This window comes from Quercus robur, chromosome 8 (assembly GCF_932294415.1).
Source record: "Quercus robur chromosome 8, dhQueRobu3.1, whole genome shotgun sequence".
NCBI lineage: Eukaryota > Viridiplantae > Streptophyta > Magnoliopsida > Fagales > Fagaceae > Quercus > Quercus robur.
The window spans coordinates 60721252-60735066 of NC_065541.1; the positions used below are offsets into that span (position 1 = coordinate 60721252).

The 13815-nt window shown below is 31.8% G+C and overlaps 1 protein-coding gene and 1 pseudogene across 1 annotated transcript; both read right to left on the reverse strand.

The window, feature by feature from the left end:
• Positions 1-1304: 1304 nt before the first annotated feature.
• Positions 1305-6060, reverse strand: LOC126696568 (WAT1-related protein At2g39510-like; annotated as a pseudogene).
• A 3367-nt stretch (positions 6061-9427) lies between these two features.
• LOC126697437 (WAT1-related protein At2g39510-like) lies at positions 9428-12166 on the reverse strand. The gene is made up of 7 exons (XM_050394437.1): positions 11910-12166; positions 11735-11797; positions 11512-11628; positions 11182-11419; positions 10317-10478; positions 10043-10194; positions 9428-9727 (listed from the first exon to the last, which is right to left on the reverse strand). The coding sequence occupies exons 1-7, from the start codon at positions 12110-12112 to the stop codon at positions 9580-9582; spliced, it is 1083 nt and encodes a 360-aa protein (XP_050250394.1). The 5' UTR covers positions 12113-12166; the 3' UTR covers positions 9428-9579.
• Positions 12167-13815: the final 1649 nt, after the last annotated feature.

Sequence of the window (13815 nt, forward strand, 5' to 3'; positions counted from 1 at the left end):
CAAGTCCATTTCAGGCTCGGTATTGTTAGTCTTGTCTGGTTTATGGTCAGTTACTCCTTTAAGTTTTTAGGCTCCAGGATTGTGCAGGAATGGGGCAAAGGCGTAGATCTGGGCCTGACAATGCAAGACAGTTGCGTGTCTGATTTTTAGTCACTGTTGGTCAGTGGGTTTCTTTGTTATAAAGAATCCTTTTATTTTTTTTATCTTCCAGTTGCCAGAGTTAAGAAGGCATTTGATCCTAAGTGAACTTGTTAGTTGCATCAGCATTCTAGTTCTAGGTTACATTCTGGGTTACATCTCTGTCTGACCCTCGGTCAAAACAATAAACATGGATCCTAGTAGTAAGAGCAAGAGAAAGTATTTGGTGCCTGAGGTGAATCTTTATTTTATGAAACCGTGATATGTAACACCTCTCATGTGGGGATGGACTTTACCACCCAGCTCATATGAGAGGAGAGTTGCAAATCACAATTTCATACAATATCACCTGCTTCAAAGAACTAGGTGCATTTAATATTATTATGCTCATGTTTGTCACTAGGGCATGGAGGCTTTGGCCTGTGGTATGACAATAATTATTTTATGTATTAGATATACGCATCTTCCCTCTCATAGTGTGTGCATCTCACAATCGTGTAGAATTCACATGCTTTGAGAGATCCACGCATTGTGAGAGGAATGATGCATATATTTGATACCTGAAATACTTTATCTTAATATGGGGGTAGTATATATGGGATGTATTCAATAGTAAAGAGCTTTGATTGTTTCATATCCAATACTATTCACACTCTTTCACATAATGTCTACATTCTTTCATATCAAATGTAAAATGTGGACATTTGATATAAAGGTGTGGATATTGTGGAGAAATATTTCACTTATGGGAGTGTGAAACAAAAATTAGCCCAATAGTAAAAGCTTCCACATTTTAGGGTGGGTATCCAGGATCCTTGATTGCTTTCTGACAACTTATTATTGGGTATATCTCTTATATGCAACAATGAGAAGCAAAAAAAATTGTGGAATAACACCACGTCGTTGTGCAAGCCTGGGAAAAACTTCTCCTAGGTAAACCCCCGATGAAAAACTTCTCATGGCCAATGGTGCTTTATAATTGCATCAACATATTGTCCAAAATTCTTAGGATATTATAGATGTGATAGCCGCTCCAACATGCACTCAGTGAGAGCTCTAGAACTCTCAGAATTTCATTTATACTAGGAACTTGTTACATACTACGAATCAAATTCTAAGCAATTTAGACCTTTTTGGGTTCCTTCAAACAGATTCATCCGCAGTTACTAGGCTGGTGACGATGTGATGTTGATGCCAACATGATTTAAAGTACCCTTACTCTCAGTAAGTATAGCCATTTGCTGTTCGTTTGGTGCTTCTGTATCACTGTGGACAAGGGGGACTGAACCCCAGAACTAGACCACAGCAAGGGGGTCAGACAGATCCTATAGGTTACAATGAAAAAAGTTGTACCAGTTAATTAAGAATTTCTTACCCCATAAACACTGGCTAGTAATTTGTAATCCCAGTGAATGGACCACACTGCAACATTGCCCTTTTCAAATGCCAAGGCCACTATGGTGCCTTCAACCATGCCCGAAATGCAAATCAAAGTTGTAAGTGAGAGCTTGGCAGGATACGATTTCAGCGTTAATGCCTAGAAGCAATGTAAGTAGACACACCAAATTTTAAAAAAAAAATTAAATATTTTTTTTTGCTAACGTAAGTGTCCAAGACTATTAGAAGATCTGATCGATAGTCCTTCAAGAAAAAAAAGAAAAAAAGAAAACCATATTTGCTAGAAGTTGATTAGTGTATGGAGATAAGGTAAAACTTGGGAGTGTGAAATAACATTGAATTCAGAATACCAACTTGAAGAATGACGAAGCAAGACCAGAAGAAGCTATGATTATCAAAGCACCCTTTATGATATCTTGCTTATGTGCAGCACTAGCAGATTGATCATGAGGGTTTCTTCCTTCTGTCCATAGCAGATTTAGACTGGGTCCTTTAATTAGAGTCATTAAAAATGCTCCCCCAACCGCCACTATGGCTCTCAATATCTTTGCCTGGCTATGCAGTCTCCTAACATTGACCATCTCTAGCCTACAAACAAAAGTACCCTTCACAAAGTTACATCTCTATCACTAAAATTTCTCACTTCTTTGGCTTATATATACAGTGACAGACATGCATTTGCTGAGTGAAAACTTACCTAAATACCCAAGCCATGAAAAATGCAAAGGCAGGAAGGATATTGCACATGGCAGATGTGAAAGAGGTATCTGTGTACTTCATCCCAAGATAGAATAGGTTCTGGTCAAGCACGGGGCTGTATAGAAAATAAAAAACAAAAAATCTAGAGCTTAATACAAATCCTTAAAAAATTAGAGTCACTTAAGATAGATGTTCTAGCTAATCTCAATTGTCTAGATTCTCACTCAAACAAACCTAGCAACATTGCCTTGACTATTATAGAGAAGGTCATCTTTGGCCTTGATTTCCTGTTGGGTATCAACTAACATGTCAGTATAATTAGCTTCTTCATCTTTTGTAAACCATGGAAGATATATAAGAAATGCAAAGAATTCAAAAAAGAGGGGGAAACCTATCTAGAACAATAGCTAAAGGAGCAATAACAGCAGTCACAACGGACATTCTGTAGGCAACTAGTACATAATGACTCATCCCCTGGTTCAAAGCAAACCTGACGATAATGGACAACCCTGCATAGCCAAACTGCAAAAGAATCACAGCCAAAAGTAGCTTCACCTGACAAAATAAGCGAGTCAAGGACTACATACACATTATTTTCGTCTCTCAGCTTGAAAAGCTTGCAAGCATATATAATAGGGGGTGCAATGGCTTATGTATCTATACCTTTATATGTAGAAACTCAGCTTGCTCTAGCTTGAGTTTTTGCCACGTGGCTTGCTTATTGGAAAGGGTTATTGGAGTCAATAGCCTTCAGTTCAAATGACATATCTTAGTGTTTCCAATGAAAGTATTCAAGTTCGAATCTCCCTTCCACTTAAAATGTATAAAAAAATGAGGATTGGAATGCTTTGTTTTAGAGTTCTAGGTCGGCATTTCATAAAAAATTTATTTATTTTTTGACAATATATATATTTAGCACTTTAGTTTTGAAGACATGAATATATTCTACATATTTGCTATTCAATTTATCATTTAGTTTTACAAATATCAAAACAAAATAATTTTTTTTTAACCTAGCATATTCAAAGTGAACCTTTTCTATTTTTAAACCTACAATGTGTGTACGTCACAATTAGAGTACATAGGAGATGCTAGTTAAATCCAATACTGGTAAGTGAATCGGGTAATGCACCAAAAAAAAACAAAAAATGGTATTATTTCTGTTTCACTTTTTCTAAATATGTAATTTGATAATTGTGGTTGGTAATTAATTCTCCTTATTATGATTATATATGTTTGTATATGGAACAATCTATTTTATAAATTAAAGAAATACATTGTGACAAGAACCTAAGAATCTAATAGAGGGTGTGAATATAAGAGGTTTTATAAGAAATTCACATAAACTTTTAATTCATTTAAAAATATAAGTCAAAATAATTCCATTGAAAAATATTTGTTTTTAAAAGCTTATGTGGCAAAAAAGAAAAGAAAAAAAGAAGCTTATGTGACATTATTAGAAGAAGTCAACAAAAATTCAATTTCATTTTGAATTATATACTAACTCCTGCAATGTGCATCAAAGTTCAATAAAATGAAATAAATTTTTTTTGTTTTGTTTTGTTTTGTTAATATGAAATTCAACAAAAAGTCATATGGGTATATGGGTATTTATATGATTGTGTTTATATAAGAAACTATTTGATGTACCATTCAAAGAAAGGCTAAATTACAAATTACCCTCTAACTTTGGCCAGAATTAAATTAAGTCCTTTAACTTATGATTTATTCATTTAAGTCGTATAACTTTTATTTTTATCCAATGAAGTCATTCTTTTTATTTCCGTCATGTTGTGTTATTAGGTTTTTTAAAAATAACACCGTTTTGGTATTTTTGAGGTTTTTAGATTAAAAACATCTAAAAACAAATTAATAAAAAATATTTTTGGAAAAAAAATGAAAAGATCAAATTTTTAATCTCTCCCTCTCCCTCCTTTTTGATCTTTTGATATTTCTCTCTACCTCTCTCTTCCAATAAAATCAGGTCAAGTCAGCTTCGAATGGTGTTGTACAATGCCAGGTGTGAGATCCATTTGAAGGACCCAGGTTAGGGCAATCTCTTTGTGGTGTACGTGCTTCATCCTTTTAAGTTAGCCATGCAAGGCGTCCATGCATGGAGATGGTGCTAACCCTACAACCTAAGAAGAATCCTTATAATTTAGCCTTAAAGAAATGAAACATAATTCTAATGGAGATTATGAATATACGAGGTTTTATGGGGAATAATTATTGAATTTAAACTTAGTTAAAAAAAAAAAATTTGAATTATGAGTAATGTTATAGGCACAAATTATATTACAATATTTATACAAAATGTTGATGTGGCCATTCATAACTTATTGGTTTTCATCCAGACTCACCATTAATATCACTTTTTTATTTATCAATAATTACTCACCACATCAGTGGTTTGTAAATTTTTTTGTAAAATAATTTGTATCTCTAACATTATTCTTAAATTATAACATAGAAAATTTTGTTTTCAAAAGCTTATGTGGCAATTGTTGTATATATTAGCATATACTATACAGGTTGTAATATGTGGGAGTAATCTTATTGTGAATGTAAAAGAGTTAAGAGAAAAATTAAGTTAAAAAAAAAAAAATAAAGTTTTAGTGACCTGCTTGAGCAAGCCCACAGTGCAAGCAATAGAATAGAGTAATCGGCAAACAAAGTGAATTACATGGAAAACAAAAAAGTTATATTGGCACTTTAGCCAATACTGCTCGAGTGAGAGTTAGTCGAGCGAGGATGAGCAATATACAAACAAGGATGGACAGGGATGAGTGAGGTCAGGCAGATGCTTGCCTGATATCTACTCGAGAGACAGGGACGGAGCTAAGATTTCGAATGAGGGGGGGGGGGGGGGCGAGATACACTCAAACCCAAAGACAACCTTCATATTGTAGCTCTAGATTAACCCAAAGATAACCATGTTTTTTTATCCAAGCAACTTATAAAAGAATATATATATATATATATATATATATATATATATATATATATATATATGTGTGTGTGTGTGTGTGTGTGTGTGTTTTTTTTTTTTTTTTTTACTCCAAGCTTCTTTGGGGAAGTTCATCAAACATTTAAGCCACAATTATCCTATACTAATGCTTTAAGATAAATTTCTTAAATCATTTAAAACCTAGATAGAAACCCATAAAAACAATCAAAATTTATTTAAAATTTGAATAAAGAAGATGTATTTTTTGTGAAAGCATGGAAGTATTGAACAAAAATGGAGCATAAATATTTAAAAACAAGCTTTATATATTACATATTTTACTTTTTCTCATTGGGCCAGGGGGGCCATTGCCCCCCTTGGTCCAAGCATAGTTCTCTCTATCGAGAGAGGTTATAAAGCTTGCTTGAGCAATGTAAATCATGCTCAAGCAAGACAATTATAGAAAGTACAAAATCTACAAAAGTTTGCCAAAAAAAAAAAAAAGGAGAGGGATGAGACATTTTTTTTTTGGTCTCTAATGGCTAGTATTAGACACAACTCATATTTTTAGGGTTTGTACCAACCAAAGTTACTTTCCAAAATTCATTGTTTATAAATTTGCCTCCATATTCAATTTTATTTATCGATAGATTTTACACCATTAGATAGAAATTCACCGAATTCTCAAAGTTTGCTACATGAAAGATTTTGGCTTAGTTGTATCTTGGAGACAAATTTACTAATAGTGCTTTAGGTAGCAAACTCTTTGAGTGGAGGCAAATATTATCTTAAGCGAATTTATTTAAGCTATTATTATTATTATTATTATTTTTTTTTGGTGTTATTTCATTATTTACCCCGTAAGCAACATTTACCATGGTGTATCAAACTGTGCTGAGTGCTGACTGAGAAGAAAGTAATTGCACTAACCAAACTGGGCTGCTAGCTAGACATGACTGAAGGTTTTGATTGGCGTTATATATATAATGGTAAAACACTGCTAATGCATCACGTGGTTACATTATCTTAGTTCACATAGCAAGTGGAAATTAGAAACATAATAATTCAACAATTGACTAGTTTTGCACCTTCTAGTGCTATCGACATCATATGCCAAAAAATAAATAAAGGCCAAAGAATTTCAAATAAATTGAAATATTTTAGCGTTGGGAGTACACACTTGAATGAACCTTTGTTTAGTAGTGCTGATTAGCCTTTTTTTTTTTTTTTTTTTTTTTTTTTTTTTTTTTTTTTTGGGTTGAGAAATAACAGCATTAATTGGAATTATGTCATATTAAACATTTGAGAGATGCCTTGTGTGCAGGGTAGCAGTGGCATTAACAATCGAGGATTTGTAATCATCCTAACTAAAACTACCAAACAAACATATGTACGTAGCTTTTGCATTGATAATACTAACAATAATTTCAGAATCCATCTAATCGAACTTATTAGACTTTGACATATTGTATAAGTTGTTGGAGATATGTCATGGCCTCTGGATTGTCTTAAAAATTATTGGGACGTTTGGTCTTGCTGTGGCTTGTTAAAGATTGCGAGCAAATGCATGTGAGGTTTAAACCAAATCTTCTTGTACTCTTACTATGGATGGAAATCTTCCATTTGGATTTTGAGTTTTGTGCACCACCATGCCAACTTTAATTGGCCTTTTCAAAATATATACCCGACCAATCTGTAGTTTCTGTGCACTCGATTGCACATGAGGTTTAGAGAATTGAAAATTTTGGTGGTGTGCTAGTTGTGACGAGAGAGACATCTTTTGGTTTATTAGGGGTTTAGGTTTTATGAGAACTAGCCGCGAACCCGCGCATTGTGCGTGATAATTATTTTTATGGTGGTTTTATTAAAAAAAAATTTACAATTTAAACTAATCTAATATTGAGTAAAGTATTTCGTAATTATATTTTTATTTATTATAGGAACAATCATAAATGTAATATAGGAACAATCCAAAACACCAAAAAAATGTAAACTAAAAAAAATTAATAAAACTTAACAATGATTAATTGAACCAATATTAGGATAGAATTTTGTTTTTGATAATCTATTAAGGTTTTTTTTTTTTTGTAGAAATTATAATTTTGGCCACCCAAAACATATTATCAAATAAACAATTATTAGCAAAATCTAAGAATTTAATTTCTATACATGCATTGTTATAAAATAATAATAAAAATAAAATTGCAAAAGTTAAAATTTGTCAACTATCCGATTATTTTCGTTTGGCTAACCTTTGCTTTTCTTTAAATATATGGCATTATAGAGTACTTCTAATACAACTATTAAGAGTACTTTGTCCACCACAAAGGATTAGAAAATAAACAAAAATTAGTAAAGTCTCATAGTTTAACATCTAAATTGAGCACTATAAAAAATCATGCTATGTAATAGAATAAATAGCAAATTATCCAAATCATGCTATGTAATAGAATAATATTATATTTTTATATGCTATATTTAATTCTTTAGAACGCAATAGGATAATATTTAACATTCAAAGAGAATAAAAAATAAAAAATATAAACAATAACAACAATTTAAAAAACAAAACTAAATCACAATTCAAAAAACAAAACTAAAACGCATTAACCCAAAATAGAGTTTTAAAGGATATAAAAAATTATCAACCTAAAGTATAGATGCAAGAAAAATAAAAATAAAATCCACCAAAAAATTTAGAGAGAGATAGAGAGGGAGAGAGAGCGGGAACCTTTTTTTTTTTGTGAGGGAAAACTATGCATAGAATGATAGAATAGAAGAGAAAGTGAAAATTTTATAGTAAGAGGGTGTGAATAAAAAGAGACAAAAATAAGGGAAGATGAAGGGAAAGAGGAAGAATGATATTAATGTAGAGGGTAGTGGGGAGATAAAAAGGTAAGGGAGGGAGAAAGATTGAAGAAGTAGTGGGGAGATGAAATGGTAAGGGAGAGAGAAAGGTTGGAGAAGTGTAAATATTAAAAATAAATAAATGTTAAAAACAATTATAAGAAAATTGAAAAAAAAAAACTGAAAAGACTCACACAAAACCCTAAAGCTAAACTGAAAATGCTTTGGATTGGGCTTGATAGTGGAACTAAATAAATAAAAGGTGGGCTGGATTAATTATACAGATTTATTATAGGGTGATAGTAGAAGTAAATAAATAAGTAATAGGCTGGATTTATTATAGGGTGATAGTGGAAGTAAATAAATATGTAGTGGGCTGCATTTATAGGACTGAAAATTGCAAAAACCATTTTAAAATTGTAGGACAAATTATATTTTAAAAAAGAAAAGAAAAAAAAAAAAGAATGACCTGGCAGTTGATGTGGCGCAACGTGAGAGCAGCAACATTAAACACTACGCTTCAGCTTTTAGTAATATATAGATGTATATGTGCCGCCTCTGTAATATCTATGTTTCTTAGTGACTCTTTTTCCTAGATGCTGCCTATGGATATGTCTAGGCTTAAAATCGAACCACATATATTTGTGTTCTATGTGTGATTGTGTTTTCTAATTGTGTCTCCCCTCTCATTAAAAATTTTCTTATGTATGTTTTTAAGAAATGTAGCACATAAAAAGATCTAGAGGTAAAAAAAAAAAAAAAAAAGAAGCCACATCATACGTAATTTATTGTAGATTAATTGCATTCGACTTACATGAATATGCTTCTAAAAGAAAATCAGACTTTTAGTCATAGTAATTATTTTAATTTCAGAAAATTGTTGAGAATCGATTTGATAGAAAAATTTAAATCCCAGACAGATGGTCGAGGTGAATTCTCAAAGGGTAAGTTTTTGACTCTCAGTCATTTACGTAAATGTGGAATCATGTAGCAGTACTTGGCCCTACCATAGGTTCTTTTTGCTGATACCAGTCCATCCGACTGGACTTGTCTGTGTGGCTTGAAGGAAGATAACTCCAAATCGGTTTGGAGCTAAATTTTTTCTCTCATCCAAATTATTACAATTCAATCGGACCATAAAACCAAAGACCATTCCCTTTCCAATTTTATTTTATTATTATTATTTTTTTTTCTAATCCTTTTTTTAAAACAATGCTTATAAAACCATTTTCCTGTGCACTGATAGCCGGAATCAACGAATAGGAGGAAGGTGGTGGCATAGAGATATCCTTTCCTTGGTTAAGAAATAAGTGAGAACCAAGCAATGGAGATGTACTTGGTGCACCTCCTTTAAATTCAAGCCATGTCTAACTTTGGAGGTAATATTACACGAGAAACTTCACATTGAATAGAATTTATTCCATATATAGAAAATACACAAATTCCAACTAATAAGCACATATATAAATAAAATAAAATATCCACTATCTTCAAGTAGTCCCTAATGTAGATTTTGTACTTGTCACATCAATGGCTAAAAATTCTTGTTTTTAAGTTGTTTTCCTCTCATTCATAGTGTCTATATTTTGGGCCGTTAGTACTACCTTATCACTGTCTGATGTCGATTCCAGTTGATCTTTACTCTTGCCCCATAAAACTAGGTATAAGCCAACAACAATGACAACTGCTCCAATAACCCTAAAAAAAAGTCCAGTTACCTAAGTTAGCTTTTATACAATGTTTATGATTCCAAAATTTTTTCCAACGATTTCCTTCCATTAACCAAATAAACCAGATAAACTATAATAATTAAATACTATGGGAATATACTAGTAACACAACTTTTCCCACAATTACTAACACGGCATATTGTGATTGGAGTAATATTACTTTTACTTGGATCCATTGACATAAGTTTTATTATGAAACAATTACTTTAGGCTATATTAGTAGTTGTGAAAAATATTGTACGGTGACTTTTTGGTAGGCATATTAAGAAAAATCAATGCGCACCTTCCCATGTTCAATGTCTCAGATAGAATGAAGGAGCCTATAATCATAACTAGAACCACACTTAGGGGACTAAAAGCAGTCACAAAAACAGGTCCCCTTTCCTTCATTACCCCTCCTTGAATGTAGAAAGCAAATCCTGAACATATTAGGCCCTGAACAGAGTTTCTTATGAGTATAAAAGCAAGTATATAGGCCACTATTCACTATCAACATTTTTATAAGAACTACAAAAAGAAAAGGCATTAAAAAGCATAATATTTTTAGAATTTCTCACACTGTATATAGTTGCTAAGAGCGTAATATCGAAGTGTATTGACCAGGCTGTGGGGTTGCCCCATTCGATTGCAAGGGCTAGTATGGTACTTTCTAGTGAGCCCATCAAGCAAATCAAAACTGTTAGAGAAAGCTCCGCGGGGTATGTTTTCAGTGTAATTGCCTACAATGCAACAAGTATATCTCATTATTAATTCAGTCTAACTAAACGTTTTGAAATATCATGTGCAAGAAGTTGATTGTAATGTTTAAAATGGGATTCATGTATCATACTCTGTTAATCATATTTGTTTTGTTGATTATAACAAAAATCCTAAATAGAAGAACGATATTGTGTGATTTATTCACCTTGTGCTTAAATTGTTTCTTGAAACCACCGAGCTTGCTCTTCGATAGTGAATTGCTGCGGCTGATGGTTCATTCATAAAGGAAATTTGTGTAGAAAAACTTCCATCGGTTCTGAAACCACCATGGAGAAAGGCAAGCAGAATGATTTCTGAGGTTGCATAGAGAGTCTTAAGTTTTAAAGGTTTTGTATGTTTTAGCCAACTGTAATTGTTTCTTCTATTGGATTTCTACAGGTTGGATCCTCGGAGTGATTTTTCCTTTGAAGAAGTTCTTCATTGGTTTTCTACTTTGTTACTAAAAATTTGGGTGTAGTTTACTACTTTCATTATTTTTGCTTTAGATTTGGTATATTATAACTATGGTTGAAACACTGATAGAACATTTGTTTGGAACTTAACATAATCCACTGCATAAATGTCTGGGGTCTAAATTAAATTTTCAATTGATTTACCTGTTTATGCTTGTGCTCAATTTAAACTGAAAATTGCAAATTATATTAAGGCCGATTAGACTCTTACTTGAAGAATAAAGAAACCAGACCCGGATAGAGAACTTGCTAGAATCATCAGAGCACCCTTCTTGATATCTTGCTTGTTTGCAGCATTAGTAGATTCTTGATGGGCATTTCCATTTGCCCATGGAAAATTAAACATAGGTCCTTTAACCAGAGTCATAAGCAAAGCTCCCACAACTGTGACCGTAGTCCCAAATACCTTGGCCTCGCCACGCAGTCTCCTAAGATATACTTTCTCAAGACTGCAAAAGCATTCATAAATTTGAAGCAACCCAAATTTGTGTACACCATGTACGCATGCTAGAACGTGAATGGGGGAGCTAAAGAGAGTTACCCTAAAATCCAAGCCATTGCAAATGAAAAGGCAGGAATAACATTGCACATGGCTCTTGCAAAACTTGCTGTAGTATACTTCATCCCGGTGTAGAACAAGTTCTGGTTTATTACAGGCCTGAATAGGAAATTAAAAAGATAAAAAACAGAAGAAAAAAGTAAAAATTTTTGTTTGAAGCTTAAGACCAAAAGCTTAATTATTGAGTGATGGTCCAAATTCTTACCCCAATAAGGCAATCAACGCAACCTTAGCAAAGACAGAGAATGTCAACGTTGGCGTTCTCTTCCTGTTAAAATTATCAAATTAATGTGGTTAGCCTTTTCGTCTCGTTCAACATGTAACATTGAAGAAAAGAGTTGAAAAACTTGTACAATAACAAGAAGGGAGGAGATGGAGACCTATCCAAGACAATAGCAAAAGGAGCAATGACAACAGCGGCAATGGCATGCTGGTAGGCTATGAACACATGTTCTCTCATCCCCTTGTTTAGAGCATACTTACCGATTATGGACATCCCGGCATAGCCAAATTGCATTATAATTACTAAGAAATATGGCTTCACTTTGTTATACAATTGAGTCTTGGAGTACTCCATAGACATGTTAAGCTAACGTTCTCTTTCTTTCTCTCTAATGTGAAGAGGTTTGAGCAAAGTAAAGTATGAAGTTCACTTTATATAAACAATAATTCTTTTTCTCTCTCAGAAAATAAAAATCAATTATAACACTTCTAACTTTATAACTTGTTTGGGAGAGGAGAACAAGAGGAACCAATGTAAACAAAAGAATTTTTAAAGAATATTTCCTGATGGGTTCAATGGGGAAAATATATATCTCTATATATTAAGAGGATTCAAAAAGTTAGTTATGGTTTCAAAAAATGTCAAAAATACCTCTAATCTAATTAGATAATTCTTATTCTTAAAAAATATAAAATAAGGTTAAAATTGTTATTCAACAAAATTCAAAATTCAAAATTCAAAATTCAAAATTCAAAAAAATACTACTAGATAAACTTTTTTTCCTAAAAATTAACACTTTCTATTTAAATATATTTTACGCACGTTTCATACATTTTATCCTAAAATCTAGCAAATACTAAACCTAGCCGTTTACTTATTTTTCAAATCATAAATTTTAGTTTCTTAAAAATAAATTTCTGTGTAACCTCACTAATAATAGATAAATTCAAATTGAAAAATTACATTAAACTAAGAAAAAAAAAAGCCTTATCGCACATGCGGAGCGCATGTGATGAGGCTAGTGTGTGTGTGTATATATATATTGTTATTCATTTCTATCATAACTCATTTTTTTAATTCTTTCAAAATTAGTACGTCTCAAATTGAATGAAATATCTTAAAATATGGATTTTCACTGAAAATCTTATAATACTTTTTTTAATCCTTAAATGTCTATGCAATTATTTTTATTAAAGAAATGTCATAATAATAATAAAAAGGTGTATATACACATATAAAATCAAGTGGTGTAACTTTTGTTAATGTCACACTACTCAATAACTTTTAATTGGTTTAATATGTTTAAAACCGTGGTGTTGGATTACATATATATATATATTCTCATTATCTTCAACACACATGTCACATTTCATATTAATAAAATGTTATTTACTATTTGTATAAAACTTGATTAGGAATGTTGTATTCTTGCTTGAGTTTAGTTACTTTGACAAAAATTGAAACGCAATCAAGGAAAAAGAGGAAAAAAAAAACATTTAAAAAAAATATGATATCATCAAGAATAAAAAAAAAAAAAAGATAGTGTACTTAACATAGTGGATATAATTTAATATTTTTCAATTTACTTAAGAAAGAAGTTCATATTCTTACTTATAATAATCATAATAATTTAGATTTGCTTTCTTTACAATGATGTGTAATCTAATTAGAATTTTTTTTTCTTAAATATTATAACATGTAGAAATAATTCTTTATCAAATTTTTTAAAAATGAATTTATAGAGCATACTTGCATTGCATGGGACATCAGCTAGTAATAATAATAATTAACAATTTTTTCTCATTTAAATCCCAAACATGATTAATTCATTTCCTTTCAAACATTTAAACAAGAGGGAGGTAGATATTTAATTTTTTTTTTTTTATATATGTTTTATCCTTCATAAACTTCCAAGGCTTAAAGAGTCTTGAGACTCCACTCATACACCAACTATCTTTTTCTAATAGAATGCTAAGCACTATCAGTGCCGACTAAGGAGAGGGACTCAGTGCACCAAGAAAAAGTTTCCACAATGTGGGGCATTGATTGGGTTTACCTAATTC

Bases quoted from the DNA above. Each gene is read 5' to 3' on its own strand.
- LOC126697437 (XM_050394437.1), bottom strand. From the start codon at position 12,112: ATGTCTATGGAGTACTCCAAGACTCAATTGTATAACAAAGTGAAGCCA. The intron at 11,420-11,511 runs GTAACTCTCTTT...ATGCTTTTGCAG, and splicing joins GCAATGGCTTGGATTTTAGG to TCTTGAGAAAGTATATCTTA. The intron at 10,479-11,181 runs GTAAGAGTCTAA...GTTGCATTGTAG, and splicing joins CTGGTTTCTTTATTCTTCAA to GCAATTACACTGAAAACATA.